General features: G+C 45.4%; 1 protein-coding gene across 1 annotated transcript in view; it reads left to right on the forward strand.

The window, feature by feature from the left end:
- The window catches only part of WDR75 (WD repeat domain 75), a 343,006-nt gene that overhangs the window by 269,193 nt on the left and 46,643 nt on the right, over positions 1-27,170 (forward strand). Inside the window, exons 17-20 of the mRNA XM_040441253.1 lie at positions 2,907-3,076; positions 3,556-3,615; positions 19,714-19,863; positions 19,975-20,066. Coding sequence (XP_040297187.1) covers positions 2,907-3,076; positions 3,556-3,615; positions 19,714-19,863; positions 19,975-20,066 — 472 coding nt within the window. The remainder of the gene's footprint in view (positions 1-2,906; positions 3,077-3,555; positions 3,616-19,713; positions 19,864-19,974; positions 20,067-27,170) is intronic.

A 27,170-nucleotide genomic window follows, 5' to 3' on the forward strand; every position in this document is an offset into this window, starting at 1 on the left:
TATGATTTTTACGGATCCACGGATACATGGATCGGATCCGCAAAACACATACGGACATCTGAATGGAGCCTTATAGGGGGTGATCAATGACAGGGGGGTGATCACCCCATATAGACTCCCTGATCACCCCCCTGTCATTGATCACCCCCCTGTCATTGATCACCCCTCTGTAAGGCTCCATTCAGACATTTTTTTGGCCCAAGTTAGCGGATTATTTTTTTTTTTTTCTTACAAAGTCTCATATTCCACTAACTTGTGTCAAAAAATAAAATCTCACATGAACTCACCATACCCCTCACGGAATCCAAATGCATAAAATTTTTTAGACATTTATATTCCAGACTTCTTCTCGCGCTTTAGGGCCCCTAGAATGCCAGGGCAGTATAAATACCCGACATGTGACCCCATTTCGGAAAGAAGACACCCCCAGGTATTCCGTGAGCGGCATATTGAGTCCATGAAAGATTGAAATTTTTGTTCCAAGTTAGCGGAAAGGGAGACTTTGTGAGAAAAAAATAAAAAATATCAATTTCCGCTAACTTGTGCCAAAAAACATGAACTATGAACTCGCCATGCCCCTCATTGAATACCTTGGGGTGTCTTCTTTCCAAAATGGGGTCACATGTGGGGTATTTATACTGCCCTGGCATTCTAGGGGCCCCAAAGCATGAGAAGAAGTCTGGTATCCAAATGTCTAAAAATGCCCTCCTAAAAGGAATTTGGGCACCTTTGCGCATCTAGGCTGCAAAAAAGTGTCACACATCTGGTATCGCCGTACTCAGGAGAAGTTGGGGAATGTGTTTTGGGGTGTCATTTTACATATACCCATGCTGGGTGAGAGAAATATCTTGGTCAAATGCCAACTTTGTATAAAAAAATGGGAAAAGTGTTCATTTGCCAAGATATTTCTCTCACCCAGCATGGGTATATGTAAAATGACACCCCAAAACACATTCCCCAACATCTCCTGAGTACGGAGATACCAGATGTGTGACACTTTTTTGCAGCCTAGGTGGGCAAAGGGGCCCATATTCCAAAGAGCACCTTTCGGATTTCACAGGTCATTTACCTACTTAACACACATTAGGGCCCCTGGAAAATGCCAGGGCAGTATAACTACCCCACAAGTGACCCCATTTTGGAAAGAAGACACCCCAAGGTATTCCGTGAGGGGCATGGCGAGTTCCTAGAATTTTTTATTATTTGTCACAAGTTAGTGGAAAATGATGATTTTTTTTTATTTTTATTTTTTTCATACAAAGTCTCATATTCCACTAACTTGTGACAAAAAATAAAAACTTCCATGAACTCACTATGCCCATCAGCGAATACCTTGGGGTCTCTTCTTTCCAAAATGGGATCACTTGTGGGGTAGTTATACTGCCCTGGCATTCTAGGGGCCCAAATGTGTGGTAAGGAGTTTGAAATCAAATTCTGTAAAAAATAACCAGTGAAATCCGAAAGGTGCTCTTTGGAATGTGGGCCCCTTTGCCCACCTAGGCTGCAAAAAAGTGTCACACATCTGGTATCTCCGTACTCAGGAGAAGTTGGGGAATGTGTTTTGGGGTGTCATTTTACATATACCCATGCTGGGTGAGAGAAATATCTTGGCAAATGACAACTTTTCCCATTTTTTTATACAAAGTTGGCATTTGACCAAGATATTTATCTCACCCAGCATGGGTATATGTAAAAAGACACCCCAAAACACATTCCTCAACTTCTCCTGAATACAGAGATACCAGATGTGTGACACTTTTTTGCAGCCTAGGTGGGCAAAGGGGCCCATATTCCAAAGAGCACCTTTCGGATTTCACTGGTCATTTTTTACAGAATTTGATTTCAAACTCCTTACCACACATTTGGGCCCATAGAATGCCAGGGCAGTAGAACTACCCCACAAGTGACCCCATTTTGGAAAGAAGAGACCCCAAGGTATTTCGTGATGGGCATAGTGAGTTCATAGAACTTTATATTTTTTGTCACAAGTTAGTGGAATATGAGACTTTGTAAGAAAAAAAAAAAAAAAATCATCATTTTCCGCTAACTTGTGACAAAAAATAAAAAGTTCTATGAACTCACTATGCCCATCAGCGAATACCTTAGGGTGTCTACTTTCCGAAATGGGGTCATTTGTGGGGTGTTTGTACTGTCTGGCCATTGTAGAACCTCAGGAAACATGACAGGTGCTCAGAAAGTCAGAGCTGCTTCAAAAAGCGGAAATTCACATTTTTGTACCATAGTTTGTAAACGCTATAACTTTTACCCAAACCATTTTTTTTTTACCCAAACATTTTTTTTTTATCAAAGACATGTAGAACAATAAATTTAGAGCAAAATTTATATATGGATCTCGTTTTTTTTGCAAAATTTTACAACTGAAAGTGAAAAATGTCATTTTTTTGCAAAAAAAATCGTTAAATTTCGATTAATAACAAAAAAAGTAAAAATGTCAGCAGCAATGAAATACCACCAAATGAAAGCTCTATTAGTGAGTAGAAAAGGAGGTAAAATTCATTTGGGTGGTAAGTTGCATGACCGAGCAATAAACCGCTAAAGTTGTGGAGTGCCGATTTGTAAAAAAGGGCCTGGTCTTTAGGGGGGTATAAACCTGTGGTCCTTAAGTGGTTAAAGGTGACTCAAACCTATTTGGGCTAATTAAGCCTAGTGTGAGCTTTTGAATTTACAACCTATTGTATGCTTATTTATGCAGCAACACATGTAACTGAGCTTATATGATTTTTTTCTGGTAATAGTAGCATTCAAGAGAGGAGATTTGAGGCTAATCTAATGAATGTGAACAGTAAGTTGTCAATTGCCTATTTTAGAGCATTCTACTTTTATGTATTGTGTATATGATGGCGACATTGGGTACACTTTTTTTTAATCATATTCTTACTTTTCAGTGTTTATATTCACCCCTTCTGATCCTGTTCCCCTGTATGTCCATGCGGATGTCTGCCAAGGCCGTGTGCAGTGGGCTGCGTTTGTGCCAAGAGATCTGCCTTACGTTTTGCCCTCAAAACGTTACAAGTGGTTAAATAAATCTCAGCTTTATTTCCTCACAGAAAACCAGGTAATGAACAAATGTAGTTTCTCTATTCACTTCTGGAAAGGCAATTTCTAAAATTAATTTTGAAAATGTCATGTGATTAAAAGGTCAGTGACTTGTTAAAAAGGTTTTGATATATCATAGAAGCATATCAAAAGTTAGTGGGGGTCTGAGAGCTGAAACCCCCATCAATTGCTTGAATGAGGGGAGAGAAGTACACACAAATGGAGACAGGCCCATTGACCCAGTCTCCTGCAGCGAGGTGAGTGTGTGATATGCAAGTGCATTGCTCTCTTTGTTCTACCAATTGGTGGAGGTCTCAGCATTCTGACCCCCACGATCAAAACTTTCAAAAACTCAGTGACCCTTTAATGCTGCTGTATTTTTTATGCTTTTATAAATGAATCTTTATGTAGTTTATAGTTTTATAACTTTGCATGCTTAGCTTTTTTGTAGACCAACCATTTGTAATCTTTAGTCAACATTAGTCTTTATCCTTTTAGGAGCTGATGACATTTAGCACACAACCTCCAGAAGAGAAGTTAAAACCTTTAAGTAAGCAGGTATGTGTCCACCTCCTCGTATTACAAGAAAATATGAACTCTAGTTTTGCTGAGATGTCAGACAAGCAGCCAGAGGCTCCTTGCCATTGAGATAAACATGTTTCTTAGGGCTTATGCACACGACCATGTTTTTTGTATGCATCCTGTCCTAATTTTTGGCGTGTTGGATGCGGACCCATTCACCTCAGTGGGGCCACAAAAAATACGGACAGCATACAGTGTGCTGTCCACATCCATATGTCTCTTCTGCGGCACCCACAAAAAAAATAGAGCGCGTCCTATACTTGTCTCTTTTACGGACAAGGATAGGACTGTTCTATAGATGGCAGGACATTCTGTTCCAAGAAGTGCGGAACGCACAGGCAGGGCCGTCTTTACCAAGGGGCAAAAGGGGCAGCTGCCCCGGGCCCAGTTGCTCCTGAAGGGCCCAAGGCAGCTGCCTCTTGAGCCCTGCTAGCCACTGCCCCGGGTGTCAAGCTGTCAGCTACACAGGGGTGCTGCCGTGCCTACCTGCACTGAGTCCAGGCATCGTACTGTGTTAAAGTTGTGATCAGGACCTTAATGACATCATCACCATGTGACCAGTAACCTAGCAATTACTGGTCACATGGCTATAAAAATCATCACAGGTCCTACCAGGAGTGTTCTGTGGAGCTTTTTTGTGTGAACATTACATCAGAAAAAGGTGACAGGGGCTGTTATGTTAATATACTGTAAACTACTATATAGTGGTGGGCTGTATACTGTGTGGTGGGCTGTATACTGTGTGGGGGCCTGTATACTGTGTGGGGGCCTGTATACTGTGTGGGGGCATGTATATTGTGTAGTGGGCTGTATACTGTGTGGGGGCCTGTATACTGTGTGGGGGCCTGTATACTGTGGGGGGGGCTGTATACTGTGTGGTGGGCTGTATACTGTGTGGTGGGCTGTATACTGTGTGGTGGGCTGTATACTGTGTGGTGGGCTGTATACTGTGTGGTGGGCTGTATACTGTGTGGGGGCTGTATACTGTGTGGTGGGCTGTATACTGTGTGGTGGGCAGTATACTGTGTGGGGGCCTGTATACTGTGGGGGCCTGTATACTGTGTGGTGGGCTGTATACTGTGTGGTGGGCTGTATACTGTGTGGTGGGCTGTATACTGTGTGGTGGGCTGTATACTGTGTGGGGGCTGTATACTGTGTGGTGGGCTGTATACTGTGTGGTGGGCAGTATACTGTGTGGGGGCCTGTATACTGTGGGGGCCTGTTTACTGTGTGGTGGGCTGTATACTGTGTGGTGGGCTGTATACTGTGTGGGGGCCTGTATACTGTGGGGGGTCTGTATACTGTGTGGGGGCCTGTATACTTGGGGGGGCTGTATACTGTGTGGTGGGCTGTATACGGTGTGGGGGCCTGTATACTGTGTGGGGGGCTGTATACTGTGTGGGGGGCCTGTATACTGTGGGGGGGGGGTCTGTATACTGTGGGGGGCCTGTATACTGTGGGGGGGGCTGTATAGTGTGGGGGGGGCTATACTGCTGTACTGTATACTGTGGGGGTCTGTATACTGTGGGTGCGGTATAGTGTGGAGTGCTATACTGGTGTACTGTATAGTGTGGGGGGCTGTATCGTGTATAGTTTGGGGTGCTGTATACAGTGAGGTGTATACTGTGAGGTGCTGTATACTGTGGGCTGCTATACTGCTCTACTATATACTGTGGGGTACTGTATAGTGTGGGGGGCTGTATCGTGTATAGTTTGGGGTGCTGTATACAGTGAGGTGTTGTATACTGTGAGGTGCTGTATACTGTGGGCTGCTATACTGCTCTACTATATACTGTGGGGTACTGTATAGTGTGGGGGGCTGTATCGTGTATAGTTTGGGGTGCTGTATACAGTGAGGTGTTGTATACTGTGAGGTGCTGTATACTGTGGGCTGCTATACTGCTCTACTATACACTGTGGGGTACTGTATAGTGTGGGGTGCTATACTGCTCTACTATATACTGTGGGGTACTGTATAGTGTGGGGTGCTAAACTGCAGACTGTGTGGTGCTGTATACTATAGGGTGCTATACTGCATACTCTGGGGTGCACTGTAACATGAGGGTGAGCCGAGCCCTGGTCTCCTTCCGGCATAGCGGTGCCCACTTCCAGCCTGAGCCCAGCTGCCCAGAGCACTGATCCTGAGCCGCTGGAGTCTTCAGAACTGGAAGTATTTACAGTCATTCACTGTACTCTACCAGATGTGTGGATTTTTTTTGTGTGTGTTGTGGTGGAGGGCGTGATTGCCTAAGGTGTGGGAAGGCGGGATACAGGGGGCCCAAGTAAATTTTTGCCCAGGGTCCAATCAATATTAAAGACGGCCCTGCGCACAGGGCTGATATCCAAGTTTTGCGGACCGCAAAAACAGATACAGCCATTTGCATGAGCCCCTTATTCAAAGATTAAACCTACAGCTAACACTTTCCACTGAAGACCTTGCTCTCGAATGGTCACTGTACTTTCAGATAACTTTGCACAAATCAATAGTACAGGCATATATGAGGAACTTTATAATATATCTTATAGGAGAAAATGCCTTGTTCTTCCCCAGCTCTAATGGAGTGCAGACACACATTCCCTGAGCTCCTGCTGTTTCCTGGCCATCTGGCAGTTTCTGATCTCTTGTTTATGTGGCTTCTTTCCCTGGGTTTTTCAAATCCTGCTGATTCAGTTTTGAGGTCTGGATAGCCTGCATTCGAGTGCATTGATCTTGATCTTGGAGGTTGCGGCTTGGAAAGTAAGACCTGGCAATCGTGAAGAGAGCGTCTGAAGCAAGTGTGTGTTCGTTCTTGTTTGCTGTGCTGGGACTAGTGACGACATAAATCAAGAGTTGGGGCCTCGATAGTTGGGAGGGAGTCAGGAGCTGCTTGCTGCCCTTACTGCCCAGGGCTATGGTGGTTGTTGGTTTGTGATAAGTCTTCTAGAAAGGTTTTCTAAGCCTACTGATGCATCGGTGTTCCCTTTTCTTCTATTTGCCTCTAGTGCATTTATGTATCTGCTGCTGGCTGCTTTCCAGAATGGAAATCTCCCTCGGTCTCCTCCGCACCTCCACCCTTCCTCACTAGGGTTATATTCAGAACCCTCCCTTCCGGTTGGTTCTGAGGGAAGGGGGGGGATCAGTTCTGCGGACTCTGAATCCAGTTCAATCTTCTATGATTGCATCCATACTAACCTGCAGTACTGATTGTATGCATTACCCCCTTCATTAGGCAGCATTTGCACTACTACTGGATACAGTACTTACCTTATGTATTCCCTCCTTCCACAGGTGGACTGACTGCACTAGCACTGGTCTCAGTGCCAGCAATTGGCGTCCCCCCTTCCATAGTTGACGGAATTGCTGTTCCACTGGGTACAGTACTGGCCGTATGCAATTAGCCTTTCTCATAGGAGGCGTTATGGCATTGTCACTGGTGGCAGTGTTTACCCTAAGCATTCCCCCCTTACATAGGTGGAGGAATTTCTCTTCCCACCGGGTACAGGACTAATCATATGCATTACCCCCTTCCATAGGGGCGTAATGCTCTACCATTGGGTTCAGTTCCTGCTGGGTGCATTACTCCCTGCCATAGGTGAGGTACTTGCGCTAACTCAGGATAAAGTACTTCCTGTATATTTTTCTCCCCTTCATAGGTGGAGTAATTACACTTCAACTGAGTGCAGTGCTCACCGTAAAAGAGTAGAGAATATTTAAAAGAAGAAAAACTGCTACAAGAGGACATAGTTTTAAATTAGAGGGGCAAAGGTTTAAAAGTAATATCAGGAAGTATTACTTTACTGAGAGAGTAGTGGATGCCTGGAATAGCCTTCCTGCAGAAGTGGTAGCTGCAAATACAGTGGAGGAGTTTAAGCATGCATGGGATAGGCATAAGGCCATTCTTCATATAAGATAGGGCCAGGGGCTATCCATAGTATTTAGTATTTTGGGCAGACTAGATGGGCCAAATGGTTCTTATCTGCCGACACATTCTATGTTTCTATGTTGGATACGGTTCTGATTATCTCGCTACCCCCCTTCCTTGACCAGAGGATTGCGCTACCACTGAATACTATTCAACAGTTGTGGCATTACCCCCTTCTACAACTAACTGGAAATCACTAAGCATCTTTGCATGCTTTAATTAAACTAAGCCACGACACTAGATGCCACTGCCCACCTGTGAAGGAAGCCAAGGTAACAGTCATTACCGTTGGTGCCTTGTACTCTTCATCTAGTGCAGTGCTTCTCAAATAGTGGGGCGCGCCCCCCAGGGGGGGCGCCAGGCTCCGTAAAGGGGGGCTCGTTCAGGGCCGGCCTTTGGGGTGTGCGGGCTGTGCGGCCGCACAGGGCGCCATAGCAACAGGGGCGCCGGGCGGCCAACAGCTCGCAGTGTAATATGCGGCAGGGAGATGAGCGCTTCCATTGTGGAAGCGCTTATCTCCCGTCTGATCAGAGGCCGGCGCAGGCGCTGGACGCAATGTACGGAGCGGGGGCCGGGGGAGGGACTGAGAGGAGGAGCTGGGGGCCGGCAATAACGGTGGGGCGGTGCGGTCACTGTACTATAGCCCCACCGCTCCCTCCGGTATACTAATATAAAATGTATTATTGAATTAAAAGTTATTAAACATGCCCCCCTCACTCCTAATAGTACCATATATCCGAATTTCTTCTGTATAATGCTGGCAGGCAGGCCGGGCGGCCGGCGCGTCCCTCAGTGATGTCACGTGCCTGCGCCGCCTGCTTTATGAATGAAGCAGGCGGCGCAGAGAAGTGACATCACTGAGGGACGCCCGCCTGCCGGCATTATACAGAAGAAATTCGGATATACGGTACTATTAGGAGTGAGGGGGGCATGTTTAATAACTTTAAACGGCGGCGGGCACACGGAATCTGTGGATGGCACTGTTATGGGCTGGGGGGGCACTGTGGATGGCACATATATAACAGTGCCAGCCACAGATCCCCCTGTAACAGTGCCAGCCACAGATCCCCCCCATAAGTGTCCGTCATCCACAGATCCCCCCCATAAGTGTCCGTCATCCACAGATCCCCCCATAAGTGTGTGTCCGATCCACATTTCTTTCTTTTTTTTTTTTATTCTCTTATAAGTTAATAAGGATACAGTGTTATGCAGAGGTGTACTTATAACAATTTTATAGACAAATGATACTATTTACAGTCGCGCGGGGGGGCGCAAAATGTTTTCTTCTTCTTCCTAGGTGGGGCATGACAGAAAATAATTGAGAAGCACTGATCTAGTGGTATATGGATACTGCCACTGGATACTGTGGCTACTAGCAGGGGAAGTTTTCACACTAGGGCCGGAGATCGTAGTCGCTGCAGTGGGACAGCCCCCCTCAGGTAGGGGTTCTACCCTGGCACTGCATCGGCGGTTGCTCCTGTTCAGCCCCCTTTTTAGACTGAGTGCCTCAGGATGGCTCTACCTAACTGATACAGCATGGTACCATGCTACTTCTGGGTATCCTTAGGCCTCTCCCTCAGTTTTACGCTGGCGGAGCATGCTGTAGCTCCTACTGTACAAGGGGTATTTGCACCTCCACTACATGCTAGGGTTCCTACTGCACAGTTCCTTCGTCAGATGACTGTTTCTTCTGACTCTGGAAACTGTATCCTCTACGGTGTGGCCGCCTCCTCAGCTGGAGTATGGCGTTAGCATTACTCTTGTGGCTTTCCTTGTATGGGCTCCTCCTCAGGCTGTGTATTGCATTACCAAGAGATTCTGTAGAGTGCCAGTCTGATGGCAATGGGCTTTAGCCCTGGCCTCTTAATGGTCTACACTACTGTTAATTGACCGTTGCTCTGAGAACTGTTGTTCTTTTGTCGTCAACTCGGGCTTTGCATTGGCGTAAATGCCATAGCTATCAGCACCTTACTTTGGGTGCGCTCTACTGGGTAGCTTAGTCCCTGCGGCACTCGTCTACCACTACAGTGATACCTTTCTTCATATATGATTACTGTCTGTGTCACCTCAAGCCGATGGTGGTCATTCCTTTCACTGCTCATTCCGGGGGTGGACTACGCGTCCCCCCACGCCGGGCAGAGCGGGTGTCTGTCACGCCTTGCCACCACTGGTAGGGGTTTCGTTCCTGGAACGGAACACCCTTTTCTTTCTTGTCCTTCCTCTAGCTGGATGGCTGACCATGGAAAGTGGAGGCCATCTTCCCCTTCGGTCTACTCGACTGGTAGCAATTGGTTGTACGGCTGTGGAATACGGGATCTATTTTTTTCCACAAAGAGTTCTCTTATCTTGGTCATCTGCCTTTCCAGGCAGTGTCTCTGCATGGTCAATATATGTCACTTATGGGGCTTTCCATCACCGGTGATGCTCACATCGTTTTTTGCTTCTACCTGTATCCGAGGTATTGGTTCTTTGGCTTGCAGTTGGGCATGCCTGGCTCAGGAATTTTTTTCTCAGTAGTTTCTCAAGCAGCTTCTCTCGCTAAATATCTCACCACAAGCCCGAAGGCTCTAGGGGCATATTAGTCTACCAATTTATCGCTTCCTAAAGGGGTGTTCTTTTAACCAGAGGAGGATCCTGCGGACCTGGATTTTGGTTCTGCTTCCACAGTTGCTGCCAGCAGCCGGCTTCGTCCCAACGACCTGTGGATCGCTGGAGGCGTTTCAGTGAGAAACAAGCCCTCCCACTGGGACGACTTCTTCTCCTTTTTATTTCTAGGAAGGCGGCATTCCGGGTGGCGGGATCTTCCACCCGGCGGCTTTCCGAGTTAATAACGCCTTCTTGTACGTACATTTTTCTTTTGTCATTTGCATAAGGCAGTGCTCCGCCCAGTATCTTCTTTCTTGCAGAAGGTAGTCGCCGCTTTCCAAGTCATCTCAGACATGGTATTCTCTTCTTTCTCCCTCGCATTTTAATGAGCGGGCTCTCCATCAGACATCTAATTTCGCCTCTGAGATTTGCTGGTCGATATCTAGCGCTTTCCGCTGTACGGACTTTTACCTGGTTTTCCTGGAGGTCCTTCTCATAGCTGACGACTTCCAAAGGGATGTTTTTCCAGGTATGTCTGCCTGACAGTTGCTTGGGCACTCTGCTCCTAAGACATGGCACCGGCCAGCGGAGTTATGGCCTGCCCGACCAGCGGTCGGCACTTCTCGGGTTAATCTACTCCAGGCATTGCTTCTAGTGGTAGAAGGCAGCGTCTTGGTCTTCCGGCACGTTCACCAAGTTTTACCAGGTTCTTTTCAAGCATCAACGGAGGCTGCTCCGGGCAGCAAGGTCTTGCAGGCGGCAGCGGATTACGCATCCTCAAGGGCGTTTTTCTCCATGGGCCTGTGATTTGTTTCCCTCCCCGTGGACTGCTTTAGGACGTCCAACAGTCCTGTGTCCCCCAATGATACGAGCGAGAAAACGAGATTTTTGTGAGCTCACCTGTAAAATCTCTTTCTCGCTTAGTTCATTGGGAGACACCGCTCCCACCCAGTGTTCTGTTTGCCGCCAATAATGGCGGTTGGTAGGCCAGTATGGTCCTCAGTTCTGGTACCATCCAACTGACGTTTGTCAGTTGTTGGTTGTTTACCGTATGTTTTTGTTTTTTTTCCTCCTACTCCTATTGCTTGGGCACAAACTGATATGCTCTCTCCAGGCTGGAGTGGGTATAGCCTGCAGTGGAGGAGTTATCACTTTTCAGCCTAGTGTCGCCTCCTAGTGGCAGCAAGCAGCTATACCCACGGTCCTGTGTCCCCTCAATGAACTAAGCCAGAAAGAGATTTTACAGGGGAGTTCACAAAAATCTCGTTTTTTCTTGTGACACATTGTACTTCATAATAGTGGTAAATTTGAGTCAATATAAATCACCTTTATTTATAAAATAAATCCCAAATTTCCCGAAAATTTGGTAAGTTGCAATTTTCTAAATTTCTCTGCTTTTAAGGCCTCTTTCACATTGGCGTGTGCGCCCCGTTGCTGTATTGCGGCCTGCACGAGCACAGTCCGTGGGGCAGCCGCAGCGGATCGCGGACCCATTCACTTGAGTGGGTCCGCGATCCGGCCGTTCCTCAAAAAGATAGGACTCTGTAGTGCTTCTGTAGGGTTCCATTCCGCATCCGTGATGCAGAATGCCCACGGAACGGCACCCGTGTATTGCGGATCCGCAAATGTGGTTCGCAATACGGCAACAGGGCGCACACGCCAGTGTGAAAGAGGCCTAAGCCAGTGATGCCTAACAAAACAGTTCTTACTTTACATTCCCCATATGTCTACTTAACTTTATGTTGGCATTATTTTGTAAATGTGATTTTATTTTTTAGAAGGCTTAGAATTTTAGAAGCAATGCTTAAAATGTTTAAGAATTTCCAAAACCCACTTTTTAAGGGCCAGTTCAATTCTTAAGTCACTTTATGGGGCTTATTTAGTAGAAACCAACCATAAGTATTTTAGAAACTACACCCCTCAAGTTATTCAAAACTGATTTTAAAAACTTTGTTAACCCTTTAGGTGTTCCACAAGAATAAAAGGAAAATGGAGATGAAATTTCAAAATTTAACTTTTTTGGCAGATAATCCATTTTAATCCATTATTTCCTGTAACACAACAAGGGTTAACGGCCAAATTAAACTCAATATCAGTTACCCTGATTCTGCAGTTTACAGAAACGCCCCATATGTGGTCGGAAACTGCTGTATGGGCGCACAGCAGGATGCAGAAGGAAAGAAGCACCAGATGGTTTTTATAGGGCAGATTTTGCAGGACTGGTATTTAGACACCATGTCCCATTTGAAGCCCCCCATGCACCCTACAGTAGAATGTTACAGCTGACACTCTGCTACTGCTCGGCCATCCTGAGAGAGTTTGGGAGGGGGACCGCTGAAGGCACTTAATTTACACATTTTACGTGGTTCTGATCCCGAACCGCGGGGATATAAATATATTACCGGCGGGTCAATCTACAGACTAGCCAATCGGAGCGATCACCGATTCAGGACCATCCTCATTGGTCCCGGCCAGTGAGCTGAGATCCCTAGCTGTGTGTAACAGCCGGGATCTCCGCGCTGTCACCTTGTCTACAGGCATAGTGACAGATTGCTGCCATGATGAACATATACGTCATGGTGGCTTAAAGGGGTTATCCAATACTATAAAAAATGTCCCCCATATGCCGGACCCCTCACAGTAAATATACTTAACTCGCTCCCCATGCCGCTTCTGGTCCCCGCACTGACGCTGCTGCTTCTCCCTATGCGCAGATGAAAACATCCGGTGACGGGGACGAGCCTCCCTTGCATCGCGGGTGACGATAGGGAAGCTTGTCCCTGTCCCCACCTGCCATTGGCTGCTCTCTCCCCCGACACCGGATGTTTTCATACGCGCACGGGGTGAAGCAACAGTGGCGGTGCGGGGACCAGGAGTGGAATGGGGTAAGTATATTCACTGCGAGGGGCCCGGCATATGGGGGCCATTTTTATAGTATTGGATAACCCCTTTAAGGCAGTGCAGTCCATGACGTACAGGTACGTCATCTTGGCTTTAAGAGGCTAAAAGCGCTGTATACCTTTTAGGGGCAATTTTTTATTATTATTGTATTGTACTTATTTTTAGCTAAAAGTACTTTTTTCAAATTCTTTTTTTTAAATATGGAATCCTTTTTTTGTATATAGCTGAGATGCTGTACTAGCTGCCTGTGGATTTTCTGTCTTTTCCGTCATTTGGGGAGCAGACAGACTTCTCATCTCTGCTCTCTGACCTTATAAACACTCATTAAAGCTCAATCCTTATCTTACTGATAAGAATGTGGCTTAAATAAGTCTACTTTCACTTGTTTTGGCTTTCCGTTTGCGAGATCCGTTCAGGGCTCTCACAAGCGGTCCAAAACATATCTGTTTACAGTTTGAATGGAAAAGGATCTGCTCAGAATGCATCAGTTCAGTCTCCATTCCACTTTGGAGACTGACACAAAAACACTGCTTGCAGCGTTTTGGTGTCCGTCTGATGAAACTGAGCCAAACGTTCAGTGGCACAATAGAAAACTGATTCGTCCTCCATTAAAGATAATACAAACGGATCCGTTCTGAACGAATGCAGATGGTCGTATTATCTGAACGGATTCGTCCATGACGGATCCGCACAAAACGCGAGTGTGAAAGTAGCCAGTGTTTATGACCTTTTAGTAGTTTAGATATAAGGGTTATAAGATGATGGCACAAAGTGAAAGTTCCAGTCACACAATTAGAAAAACTGTTAACCCTTTGACAGAATGGCTCAATATTTTAACCACTTCCCGCCACACTAACGCCGAAAGGCGTCATTGCTGCGGCGCTCTCAGGCTACACTAACGCCGATTGGCGTCATCTCACGTGAGCCGAGATTTCCTGTGAACGCGCGCACACAGGCGCGCGCGTTCACAGGATCGGAAGGTAAGCGAGTGGATCTTCAGCCTGCCAGCGGCGATCGTTCGCTGGCAGGCTGTAGATGCGATTTTTTTTAACCCCTAACAGGTATATTAGACGCTGTTTTGATAACAGCATCTAATATACCTGCTACCTGGTCCTCTGGTGGTCCCTTTTGCTTGGATCGACCACCAGAGGACACAGGCAGCTCAATAATAAGTAGCACCAAACACCACTACACTACACCCCCCCCCCTGTCACTTATTAACCCCTTATTAACCCCTGATCACCCCATATAGACTCCCTGATCACCCCCTGTCATTGATTACCCCCCTGTAAGGCTCCATTCAGACATCCATATGTTTTTTACGGATCCACGGATACATGGATCGGATCCGCAAAACACATACGGACGTCTGAATGGAGCCTTACAGGGGGGTGATCAATGACAGGGGGGTGATCACCCCATATAGACTCCCTGATCAGCCCCCTGTCATTGATCACCCCCCTGTAAGGCTCCATTCAGACGTCCGTATGTGTTTTGCGGATCCGATCCATGTATCCGTGGATCCGCAAAGAACATATGGACGTCTGAATGGTGCCTTACAGGGGGGTGATCAGTGACAGGGGGGGTGATCACCCCATATACACTCCCTGATCACCCCCCTGTCATTGATCACCCCCCTTTAAGGCTCCATTCAGACATTTTTTTGGCCCAAGTTAGCGGAAATTGTTTGTTTTTCTTTGTTGTCTTTTCTTACAAAGTCTCCTATTCCACTAACTTGTGTCAAAAAATAAAATCTCACATGAACTCACCATACCCCTCACGGAATCCAAATGCGTAAAATTTTTTAGACATTTATATTCCAGACTTCTTCTCACGCTTTAGGGCCCCTAAAATGCCAGGGCAGTATAAATACCCCACATGTGACCCAATTTCGGAAAGAAGACACCCCAAGGTATTCCGTGAGGGGCATATTGAGTACATGAAAGATTGACATTTTTGTCCCAAGTTAGCAGAAAGGGAGACTTTGCGAAAAAAAACAAAAAAAATAAAAATTTCCGCTAACTTGTGCCAAAAAAAAATAATTCTATGAACTCGCCATGCCCCTCATTGAATACCTTGGGGTGTCTTCTTTCCAAAATGGGGTCACATGTGGGGTATTTATACTGCCCTGGCATTTTAGGGGCCCTAAAGCGTGAGAAGAAGTCTGGGATCCAAATGTCTAAAAATGCCCTCCTAAAAGGAATTTGGGCCCCTTTGCGCATCTAGGCTGCAAAAAAGTGTCACACATCTGGTATCGCCGTACTCAGGAGAAGTTGGGCAATGTGTTTTGGGGTGTCATTTTACATATACCCATGCTGGGTGAGATAAATATCTTTGTCAAATGCCAACTTTGTCTAAAAAAAAAATGGGAAAAGTTGTCTTTTGCCGAGATATTTCTCTCACCCAGCATGGGTATATGTAAAATGACACCCCAAAACACATTGCCCAACTTCTCCTGAGTACGGCGATACCAGATGTGTGACACTTTTTTGCAGCCTAGGTGGGCAAAGGGGCCCACATTCCAAAGAGCACCTTTAGGATTTCAGAGGTCATTTTTTACACATTTTGATTTCAAACTACTTCCCACACATTAGGGCCCCTAAATTGCCAGGGCAGTATAACTACCCCACAAGTGAACCCAGTTTGGAAAGAAGACACCCCAAGGTATTCCGTGAGGGGCATGGCGAGTTCCTAGAATTTTTTATTTTTTGTCACAAGTTAGCGGAAAATGATGATTTTTTTATTTTTTTTCTTACAAAGTCTCATATTCCACTAACTTGTGACAAAAAATAAAAACTTCCATTTGCCCACCTAGGCTGCAAAAGTGTCACACATCTGGTATCGCCGTACTCAGGAGAAGTTGGGCAATGTGTTTTGGGGTGTCTTTTTACCTATACCCATGCTGGGTGAGATAAATAATTCGGCAAAAGACAACTTTTCCTATTTTTTTATACAAAGTTGGCATTTGACCGAGATATTTATCTCACCCAGCATGGGTATATGTAAAATGACACCCCAAAACACATTGCCCAACTTCTCCTGAGTACGGCGATACCAGATGTGTGACACTTTTTTGCAGCCTAGGTGGGTAAAGGGGCCCACATTCCAAAGAGCACCTTTAGGATTTCACAGGTCATTTTTTACACATTTTGATTTCAAACTACTTACCACACATAAGGGCCCCTAGAATGCCAGGGCAGTATAACTACCCCACAAGTGACCCCATTTTAAAAAGAAGACACCCCAAGGTATTTCGTGATGGGCATAGTGAGTTCATGGAAGTTTTTATTTTTTGTCACAAGTTAGTGGAATATGAGACTTTGTAAGGAAAAAAAAAATCATTTTCCGCTAACTTGTGACAAAAAATCAAAAGTTCTATGAACTCACTATGCCCATCAGCGAATACCTTAGGGTGTCTACTTTCCGAAAAGGGGTCATTTGTGGGGTTTTTCTACTGTCTGGGCATTGTAGAACCTCAGGAAACATGACAGGTGCTCAGAAAGTCAGAGCTGCTTCAAAAAGCGGAAATTCACATTTTTGTACCATAGTTTGTAAACTCTATAGCTTTTACCCAAACCATTTTTTTTTTTACCCAAACATTATTTTTTTTATCAAAGATTTTATGTAGAACAATAAATTTAGAGAAAAATTTATATATGGATGTCGTTTTTTTTTTAAACATTTTACAACTGAAAGTGAAAAATGTCATTTAAAAAAAAAAAAACGGTAAATTTCGATTAATAACAAAAAAAAGTAAAAATGTCAGCAGCAATGAAATACCACCATATGAAAGATCTATTAATGAGAAGAAAAGGAGGTAAAATTCATTTGGGTGGTAAGTTGCATGACCGAGCAATAAACCGCTGAAGTTGTGGAGTGCCGATTTGTAAGAAAGGGCCTGGTCACTAGGGGGGTATAAACCTGTGGTCGCTAAGTGGTTAATAAAGGCCAATTGAAAATATAATTTTTAGCCAAAATGATTAAAATTCAATCATAAACAAAAATTACCGCCAAACATGTACATAACCTTTAAAGCACTCCCATTTACCATTATTTTCATTATGTGACAATAGTTGCTCCCAGTCTATGTGCTGCACTGAACCCTGGGAAATTCGCCTTTTTAAAATTGTGTTTTTTGCCCTATTAACCCAAGTTGTTTTTTTTTTACAGTTTAGTTGGAATATAATTATATAGTGGTCACTGTTGCCAAGGTTTTTATGGGCAGTGACATTTCCCACAAGCTCTGCATTGTTAGAAACTAGATCCAGCAGAGCATCTTCTCTAGTAGGATCTTCTACAAACTAGCCCATAAAATTATCCTGCAAAAAGCTGAGAAATGTTCTCTTTTGCAACAGAGGTAGAACCATGTTCCCAATCTGTTTGGATAGTTAAAATCTCCCATTATCACTAGTGTGCCGCCTGCTCCGTTTGCGAATATAGTTGATCTTCTTTCTAGTGATATTGGGTGGTCTATAGATCACACCAATAATAATTTTTTTCATTATTTTCTTCCTTCTTTAATTCCACCCACCAAAAGTTGTATTTCTTTCCGAATACTCATTCCCTGTAATGTCCCCTAATGGCGCATAACATCCGAGAAATGCTGGGAGTTTTAGTTCTCTCCTATTATAATCCTCTCAATCTAACGTCCACTGGTGCCTCATAACAGTCTGGACATGCAAGGGATTGTAGACCCCCCCCCCCCCTCCTTTTCCCCCTATGTCTGCTGATGCCCCATATTAACAACAAGTCTGGTCATTCTGGGAGTTGTAGCTCTCTTATATTCTTCTCCATGTAATAGCCACTGATGCCCCATAATAACAATCTGGACATGTTGGAAGTTGTAGTTCTTCCCACTTATCCAGATCCTTCATCTCCAGCAGCTCCTGGCAACTGTCCATTTTTCTACCATCTAAAGAGGATTCCATCCATGTGAGGCAGCCACTTAACGTATATGTCATGTGGATGCATTAAACCTAGAACAAAAACGGAATGTGAATACAGCCTTACACACTTTTATAATGACCAATTACTAAAGAGGAAGATCTGATAGATTTCTCAGAGATTGGGAAAGATTGCATCAGAACAGGCACTTTCTCTCACTAACTGTCGCTACAAACGGTTGTCTGGGTTATATTTGTGTGCATTTGAGAGTGTGGGGGGCTGTTATATCTTGGTAGATTTTGTAATATGCAGCTTTCCCAGGACCCTGAAAGGCAAATCTAACTATGGAACTATTTAGGAGTGAGGGGGATTTTTTCAGATTTTCTGCAATTTATTTCGGTTCCAAATCGTGGAACTTTCCAAATACCCTGAAAGGTAAATCTGCCTTAGACCTCATTCAGTAGTAGTCACTGTTTAGGAAAGAGAAGTGGATTTATCTTGGTAGATTTAGTATTTTGTAGCTTCGCTTGGTAGTAGCCACATTTATTTGTATTCGTAACCAGGAGATTCCTTCCAACAAATTAGCCACACTTGCTGTATAGACAAAATTTTATCCAAACGGAACCCAGCCCCCTCCTCCTACACTAGCCTACATGCACTAGCATAAGAGGATGGGGTGGGGGAACGGAAGTGGAGTAAACAAGGCTGCAGCCTGAGAGAACAATGCACCGATTTTCTAATTTATATTTCACTTGTGAAATGAAAAAAGACACAAGTTAGGTGGTATTGGTTTGTGTGTGTGTTTGTGTGTCTAGCTTTAGTTCCCCTTTAATATTGGCTGGCATCTTCCGTTGCTGTGATACAGGCTGCCACTCTAGCATGGTGACTGTTATAAAGATGCTAGATATGCTACTGTTATGTCATTTCAAGCTCTTTCAACTTAAGGTACCTTTACACAAGGCAATTATTGTGTAAATTATCATTAAATCAAGCAAAACTGCAAGATTGAGCAGTGTAAAATCAATGAATGAGCGACAATCAGTAGATTTCTCGTTGGTGCGATCATTTGTGTAGGCACAAAACTCATTGTTGGACGTGAACGATTTCATACGTGCAAACAGGAATCGTTCTCTGCATGCGTGATTAGTTACATTTGTGTAATTGCAACTGTATGCTTTACAAATGATTATGATTTTGTGGACGATAATCTGCACGTCTAAAGGGTCATTGTTGAAACGTACACTACACCAAGAACACTTGTTCGTCGCTCAATTATACCAATCATCTATTCGTGTAACGATACCTTTAGACCAGTAGTTTAGCAAAGTTGGCTGCTGTGCATGGAAGATTCCTCACCAGATATTCTCAATAGGGGAGAGATCTGGCAATCAAACTGGTCAGTGGAGCTGCTGGATACCCTGCAGATCACATTGTGTAGGTGGGTATTATTTTGTTAGAAAGCCATGTCTCCAGTGTCAAAAAAAGGTGGTAGGACTGGTTCTGGACAATATCCTGGTTAACGTTCCCTCCATGAATACCAGACAAGAACAGCCATGGTAGCTAATTGCTCCAAATACCATGCTGTTGGTCCTATGTGTCTCCACTGTATACATGATGGAAATATGAGCCCTCCAGTCCTCCTGCAAATTCTGAGGCCCTCAATGGCAAACAGTAGGGTTTACTGATGAAAGCAAGTTTTGCCTTGGTACTTAGGATTACAATACACAAAATAATTAAGAATTGGCAACACTTGTCACTGTATCACATGTTGAATACAATGTTTTGTTTTGGTTTTTTTCAGCTGGCACCAGAAGATAGTTTACCCATCACACCTTTCTTTACATTGTTGGAGAATAAACGGCAACAAAAAAAGGTGGTGAAGGGAAATTTGCAACCAGATCGTTCTTTGTTAGCGGTTTGCAAAACCGACAAATCTTTTGCTGTTAAAGAGGTGTGTATTGCTTTTGTTTTATCATACCCCTTAGATTATTTGTTTTACATTTAAAATGTAGACCCAGAATTTAGCAAAAAGCTTGTATATTGATACTGTTTCTCTTTTTAGCTTCTTCACACCCCAGCTCATGTGCTACCACCTGCAGCCATCTTGTGTTCTTTGTTTGTGGATTATTTACTGATTCCCCATCAGCATAAATGGTAAACCTTGTTACATTCCAGTTTCTTTTCCAGTAATTGTCTTATATAATTTGAATGATATATTTTCTTTTATGAATGTGTTATTGTACCTATAGAATAGAATCAGTGGATGGATTCCTCTTTAGAGAAGATCCATCCTGCTCTTATAAGGGATAAAGCAGACTGTTTTATATTTATTTTGTATAGCTAGTATACAGTAGACTGCTTATTTATCACTTACTGTATTTTTCGCTCCATAAGACACTTTCCCCCCCTAAAATGGGGGGGGACGGGGGAGGCTAGTGCATTTTATGGGGTGAATACATGGCAAAGACATTTAAATTGTGCGGCGTATTCGTTATGCTCGGTACATCCCAGGCTGCGCTGCATAGGAACATCAGCATGCGATGTACCAGATGTACCTGAAAAGAGGAGGAGAGCCCGGCAGCTGCAGCAGCGCATGCTCGCTAATGTGGACAGTCCGCTGGGTGATGGGGTGTACGGTAGCTGGTGTCCAGTGATAGGGACCGACCGGCAGTGGGAACGTTGGTGGGAGCGCGGGAGCAGGCAGATGAGGGACAGAGCAGACTTTCCTGCCACACATGCCTGCACCGCCTCCAAGTCTTTACACTGCCTGCTCCTGGGTACGGGGGCATGGGGGCTCATGATGAGAGGCATGGGGGCTGATCTGAGGTCTGATTGGGGGGCGTACACTTTGGGGTCTGAGCTGAGGTTTTATTGAAGTTTTATTAACATTGGGGGGTCTGATTGGGGCTTTCAGCTGAGGTCTGATTAATATTGGGGGGGTCTGATTGCTGGTCTGACCTTTTTATATAATGAAAAATATTTTTTCTCTTGCGCCTATGACAGCAGCCTTGGAGAGACCGCCTCCTCCTCCTGACAGGAAACAGGAACCAGAACCGCCTTTTAAAAGAGGGATCCTCCCCTTTACCTCCAGTTATGTTTCCTGTCCTAAGAGGCAGGAGAGAATCGGATCCGCCGTTTACAGTTCTAGAGCTGCAGGGGCCCTGACAATTGATGCGGTGAGAAGGGTTACCCCAGGCTGCCTAAGTCTCCATGGGGAGCCGCTGCAAAAGTCTGGGCTCAAGTCTCTGTCCCTCACCTTCCGCTCTCCTTCCAGGGCCTGGGGGGTTTTGACCTCTCTGGGACTCCTGCGAACCTCTACGGCCATGTTCGCATGTTCGGCTGCCGGCCTGTGCATCTACTTCCGGGTTCAAGTGGTGGATGGAAGCCGACGCTGCGGACCGGAAGGGGAGGGAGCCGACAGCGTGTGCTGAGGAGAAAAAGCCCAGCCAGCTCACTGCCATGCCGACTGAAGAGCTGGCAGTTTCCCATTCCGGCTGGTTGTGCTGTGGAAAGAATGGAGCAGGTTCAGTGCACTAAGACCACCAATGATACATCGGTACCAGGGAGGGGTCATTCCCTGGCAGATTTTGTTTTTAGTTTTGCTCATGGGGTCATGTTTGTTTGTGCCTAGGTGTCTAAGGAGTTTTCCAGGAAGACCTCCAGAGATAAAGAAAGGGGTTGTGCTGTCTGTAAAAAGAAGCTACCTTCTGCGTGGGCTAAACCCCTTTGTCAAGGATGTGTCGGCAAGTTAATGGAGGAGGAACCACCGTCTTTGAGCATAATTAAGCAGAAGATCCGGGATGAGGTCAGAGAGTCGGTTAGCGGATTGATTAAAAGCCACCTGGTACTTCTGCTGCTGCATCTAAAGATTCCCCCTCCAGTGACAGCGATATACTTTCTGGTTTGGAGGAAGGAGTGTGTTTGTCATCTGATGATTCTTCTGAGGAAGAGTTCGCAGGGAAACCGCTGTTTCATGCTGAGAACACTAACTCCCTAGTTAAGACAATTAAAGCTACTATGGGGTTGGATGATCAAAGACCTCAGCAATCTGTGCAGGACTCTGTCATGGAAAAGACCCGATAGGAAGTTTTTCGTTCCTTCCTCTGTTAAACGGAAATATCCGTTTGATGAAGAAGTCTCCGCCCCTTAGGATAGGGCTCCAAAGCTAAATGCTCCTGTGGCTAAGATGTCCAGGAAGAATGTACTCCCCTTTTGAAGATATGGGTTCCCTTAAGGACCCAATGGACAGAAGGGCAGAGGTTTATTTAAAGAAAAACTGTGAGGACTCTGCAGCAGCTTTTTATTTATTATTAAAGCGCCATTCATTCCATAGCGCTGTACATATGAAAAGGGGTATACATACATAATACAGACAATTGCACTAAGCATGAACAAGACGAGTTACAAACTGGTACAGAAGGATAGAGGGCCCTGCCCGTGAGGGCTTATAATCTACATGTTATGGGAGAAGGACACAGTAAATGGGGGTGAAGCTGGTTCACTGCGTTATAGAGGCAGCAGAGTCACTGTTGTAGGCTTGTCTGAAGAGGTGGGTTTTTAGGTTTCTTTAAAGGATTCCACTGTAGGTATGAGTCTGATATATTTGTGGGAAGAGGTGATAAGAGGATAGGAGAGAAGGAGGTCTTGTGAGGATCGGAGATTGCGTGTGGGGATGTATCAGGAAAGTAGCTCAGAGATGTAGGCAGGGGATAGGTTGTGGACAGCCTTGTATGTATTTGTTAGTATTTTGAACTGAATTCGTTGGACAATGGACAGCCAGTGAAGGGATTGGCAGAGGGGAGAGGCAGAGGCGTAACAGGGTGAGAGGTGGATCAGTCGTGCAGCAGAGTTGAGGATAGATTGAAGGAGTGTGAGAGTGCTAGATGGAAGGCTACAGAGGAGAATGTTGCAGTAGTCTAGGCGGGAGATGATGAGGCCATGTACAATTAGTTTCGCAGACTCAAAGTTGAGGAAATCGCGTATGCAGGAGATTTTTTTGAGTTGGGGGCGGCAGGTGGTGGAAAGGGCTTGGATGTGTGGACTGAAGGAGAGAGCAGAATCCAAGGTCACTCCAAGGCAGCGGACTTGGTTGGCCGAGAAGAGTGTGCAGCCATTGATTGTGATAGGTCTGTTGGGGGGTTGAGCAGGATGGGGGAAAGATGATTAATTCTGTTTTGTCCATGTTAAGTTTTAGAAAGCGAGAGGAAAAGGAGGATATGGTAGATAGGCATTGTCGGATTCTGGATAGTAAGGTGGTGATGTCAGGGCCAGAGAGGTAGATTTGTGTGTCGTCAGCATAAAAGTGATACTGAAAGCCATGGGACTCTATGAGCTGTCCCAGGCCAAAAGTGTAGATAGAGAAAAGCAGGGGTCCTAGGACAGAGCCTTGCGGGACACCAACAGAGAGGGAATGAGACGACGAGGAGGTGGTGTGAGAGTGGGAGACGCTAAATGTCCGTTCTGTGAGGTATGATGTGATCCAGGAGAGGGCCAGGTCAGTGATGCCAAGAGATGAGTTTTAAGGGTATAGTCGACAGTGTCAAAAGCAGAGGACAGGTCAAGGAGAGAAGGACAGAGTAATGTTTTCTGGTTTTGGCTGTTAGGTCATTGGTGACTTTGGTAAGGGCAGTCTCAATTAAGTGGTGAGGTCGGAAGCCAGATTGTAGGCTGTCAAAGAGGGAGCAGGAGGAGAGGTGATAGGACAGTTCAGAATGGACATGTTGTTCAAGTAGCTTTGAGACAAATGGAAGAAGTGATATGGGGCGATAATTGGACAAAGCAGGTGGGTCAAGTGAAGGCTTTTTGAGGATGGGTGTAATGGTAGCATGTTTAAAAGCAGAGGGGAAGACACCAGAGGTTAGTGATAGGTTGAAGATATGAGTTAGGGCTGGGATAAACACTGGTGAGGATAGGGATGAGGTGGGATGGTATTGGGTCAAGTGCACAGGTGGTGAGATGTGATCTGGAGAGTAGAGTGGAGATTATTTCTTCTGTAATGGTGGAGAAGCGGGTTTTGGGAGAAGAGGATTGAGCAGTTGTATAGAGGGTCTGTGGGGACTGTGCACAGAAGCTTTCTCTAATGTTGACTATCTTTTGTTTGAAGTATTTGGCAAAGTCCTCATGATAGGAGAGGGTGGGTGCGCTGGGGGAGGGAGAAGGGAGTTAAGTGTTAAAAAGTTGTTTAGGGCTGTTGGACAGAGAAGATATGAGAGGAGAAGTAGGCCTGTTTTGCATCAGCGAGTGAGGATTTGAAAATAAGGAGGGATTGCTTGTATGCAGTGAAGTGATCCTTAGAATGGGATTTCTTCCATTGCCGTTCTGCAGCACTGGAAGCTTGTCTAAGTTTTTTTGGTCAGGTTGGTGTGCCAGGGTTGTCTATTGATTTTTTGGGGGGTTTTATTGTGTGTGAGGGGGGCAACAATGTCCAGAGCTGTACTTATTGTGGTATTATACAGGGTGGTGGCAGTATCTGGGTCTTGGAGGGAACAAGAGTGGGAGAAGAGAGTCAGAAAGCAGGTGAAAGTTGAGATGTTCCTGCGGGGGTGTGCTAGTGTGCGGACCGGGGGAGCAGCAGAAGAGAGGAGTGAAGAGAAGCTGAGTAGGTTGTGGTCGGATAGGGGGAGAGGCGACTTAGAAAGGTTAGATAGGGAGCAGGGTCGGGTAAAGATAAGATCCAAAGTGTGACCATCTCTGTGGGTGGGAGCGGAAGACCACTGTGAGAGGTCGAAGGAGGAAGAGAGCGATAGGGGTTTAGAGGCGGCTAAGTGGCAGGTGTCGATAAGGATTTTTAAGTAACCCATGATGATAGTGGGGATGTCGGCAGAAAGAAAGTGTAGGACCCAGTTGTTAAAGTGGTCAAGAAAGATGGTGGCTGGGCCTGGGAGGCGGTAAATGACAGCTACTTGGAGGTTGGAGGGAGAGTAGATGCGAACAGAGTGTACTTCAAGTGAAGTGGAGTTGGGCTGTAGGAACAGGTGTCTGATAGGAGAAGACCAGCTGCTCCTCCATGTTTGCAGCCAGTGCGGGGGGTGTGAGTGAAATGAAATCCACTATAAGAGAGTGCAGCAGGGGAGGAGGTGTCAGCCATGTTTCTTTGAGACCCAGAAAGCAAAGTTTTTGAGAGATGAAGAGGTCATTAATGTAGGACAGTTTGTTGCAGACAGAGCGTGCATTCCATAATTTTCTTGTAAGAGGAACCAAAGAAGCAGGGGTCAGATGAATGGTTATTAGGTGTAAGCGGTTGCAGAAATTTGTAGTAGGAGGTAGAGGTGATAGTGGGGATTTGCTTAGGGGGGCCTGGATTTGGAGAGAGATCACCAGCAATAAGGAGAACCAGAGAAATTGTTAGTAGGTGAGAATAAGCAGGAGGTATCTGGTTGTGTTTGGGAAGGAAGTGTTTTACATTACCAAACAGGTTTGTACATGCGGTCAGGTGAGAAGGTAAGATGGAGGGAGAGATGAATAGTTCCTTGCTGGGTGAATGGATGTGGGGGTATTTTGGGAGGTTTTGGAAAAGTTGGAAGAGTAAGATGGAAGATAGAAACATTGTTTGCATTAACTATTTCTGTAATTACCTTTGGTCCCCTTCTGGTTCCATTCTGGTATAATTCAGTATGTGCACTAAAAGAGTTGCACTTGAAAGATGTTGCATGTTGAAAAGACCAAGGACTTAGATTTATACCATTCAGTGTTCAATCAGGTGTGAACAAGAGGGGAGGGGTTACATTTGGCCTAATCAAAGGAGGACCAGATACAGGGGTGAAATAGTCAATGTAAACAAATACTCTATAAATCCAGCAGGGAAAGAGACATTTAAAAGTTCTATGCAGACATACCAGAACATGACAAGGAAAGATGAAGAAGGGTGTGGACAATCTCACTCTGGAAAAGTTGGGTGTAGCAGTTAGATTCAATGCAGACATACCTGGAGAGGGGAGAATTGGGTGATAGTAGACAGTAGTGACAAAGTGAATTCCATATCCATAATATTACATTCTGGTATAATTCAGTATGTGCACTTAGTTGCATTTGAAAGATGCCTCCCTGAAGAACAGAAGACAGGGAGGCATCGGGGACGGACGGCGCATGCGTGATTCACTTATAGGATCGCGCTTCAGTCCGCGCGATAGACTGGATTGCGCTGCTACTGAGACCGACGGCGCATGCGCCGCCAGTACAAGAGCGGTCCCGGCGACTGAGCCGGGTGTCAGTTACACTACTTAGAGGAGGGGTTAGGGCAGGGGAGTTACAGCCCGGAGTGAGGGAAGGGCTACCCCCTTGACTTCTAGCGTGACTGCAGGAGCTGGAGACGAGGACTTTATAAGTCGTTTTTTTCTTCCATATACATCCCAGGAAAGCGGGACAAGAATGCATGTAAACAGAATGAGGATAATCTATAAGGTACTGGTAATAGTTTATTAGGTGAAATCCTGGTGAAAGGTTCGCTTTAAGATTTTCTGCTAGGGCTTCGGCCTTATTTGGTTAAAGGGCTAGAATGGGGACACTTCCTCAAAGGCAAAGCTTTGCGCTATCACGTGTCAGGGTGAGTCTTTGTTTGCCCCCATCCTTGACGACCTTCTAAAAAAGGCCTCCGACAAGAAAAAAGGCTTTCCCTCCGCTAGTCAACCACCCAGGTCTTTCCGTCCTAGTTTTAATAAATAAGGATTTAAGGGAAAGGCGAGAGCAAAGCAGTTTTCATGTGTCACTAGAAAAAATAAGGGGTTTCTTTTTTCCACGGCAGATGCCTCGAAGAAGCAGTCCCAATGACGCCAGGCCCCCGGTTGGATGTAGTCTGTCTCTTTTTGCCCATCCGTGGCAGGAGATCTCCGACAGCACATGGATAAACTCGGTAATAAGGGAAGGCCTAAGGTTAAACTTTCATAGCTTTCCAGAGGGGAGATTTGTAGTCACAGATTACCAGTCAGATCCCACAAAGCAGTCAGCTATCATTGCAGAAGTATTTTTCCTAATAGAGAAGAGTGTTGATAAAGGTCCCAGAGCAGGAGGGTTTTACTCTCCCCTGTTTCTCGTCAAGAAACCAAATGTCTCGTTTTAGACCATAATAAACTTAAAATGCTTAAACCAGTATCTGGTGTACGAGAGGTTTCATATGGAGTCCATCAGGTCAGAAGTAAGCAATCTTTCCCCGGACTGCTTTATGACCACAGTGGACCTGAGGGATGCATATTACCTTGTTCCTATCCATCCCAGCCATCAGATGTTTCTGACGGTTGCTGTCCAATTATGGAAGGAAGCTCT

Source organism: Bufo bufo, chromosome 7, assembly GCF_905171765.1.
Source record: "Bufo bufo chromosome 7, aBufBuf1.1, whole genome shotgun sequence".
NCBI lineage: Eukaryota > Metazoa > Chordata > Amphibia > Anura > Bufonidae > Bufo > Bufo bufo.